This window comes from Calidris pugnax, unplaced genomic scaffold (assembly GCF_001431845.1).
Source record: "Calidris pugnax isolate Ruff unplaced genomic scaffold, ASM143184v1 scaffold9, whole genome shotgun sequence".
Classification (NCBI taxonomy): domain Eukaryota; kingdom Metazoa; phylum Chordata; class Aves; order Charadriiformes; family Scolopacidae; genus Calidris; species Calidris pugnax.
The window spans coordinates 40,451-41,055 of record NW_015090778.1 but is presented as its reverse complement, the minus strand read 5'-3'; the positions used below and the strand labels follow the sequence as shown (position 1 = coordinate 41,055).

Sequence of the window (605 nt, the reverse complement as noted above, 5' to 3'; positions counted from 1 at the left end):
GGGAGGAGCGAGGGGGCTCGTCTGGCCAGCGAGAGGCTGAAAAAGGCCACGCGCAAGAGCAAGGTGCTGCAGTCGGCCCTGAGGGTGAGCAGGGGGGGAAGAGGGTGGGGGGCACCCATGGAGCATGGGGTGCAGGGGCTGGGGGTGTCTGGGTGGTGGTCAGGGAGCACTGATGGGACTGTGGGGTACACAGGGATGGGTGCAGGTTTTGCACAGGCTGGTGGCATTGAGGGGCACTGATTCATGAGCTGGGAATGCTGGGGTGGTTGGGGGGCACCGATGGACCCCAGAGGGCTTGAGGGGGGGGCATCGGTTGGCTCTGAGCACCCCCCTCCCGCAGCGGAAGAACGGGGCGCTCTCGCTGGCCCTCTCCCCCCGGAGCGCCAAGACCATCCTGAGCAAGGGCAAGAAGCTGGCCAAGGTGAAGAGCAAAGTGGCCACCAAGCAGGTGAGAGGCTGGGGCCGGACCCCCCCCTACCCTGGCATGGACCCCCCCTCCCCACACCATCTCCCCATGTGCCCCCCACCCACCCTGCGCTCCCCCTCCCGCAGTGCAAGGGCCGGGCAGTCAGCAAACTGCTGGAGAGCTTCACCGTGGAGGACGA

The 605-nt window shown here is 67.4% G+C and overlaps 1 protein-coding gene across 1 annotated transcript in view; it reads left to right on the top strand.

Annotated features, from left to right (window-relative positions):
* The window catches only part of BAHCC1 (BAH domain and coiled-coil containing 1), a 43,860-nt gene that overhangs the window by 13,698 nt on the left and 29,557 nt on the right, over positions 1-605 (top strand). Inside the window, exons 14-16 of the mRNA XM_014949699.1 lie at positions 6-84; positions 341-448; positions 553-604. Of these exons, the coding sequence (XP_014805185.1) occupies positions 6-84; positions 341-448; positions 553-604 (239 nt within the window). The remainder of the gene's footprint in view (positions 1-5; positions 85-340; positions 449-552; position 605) is intronic.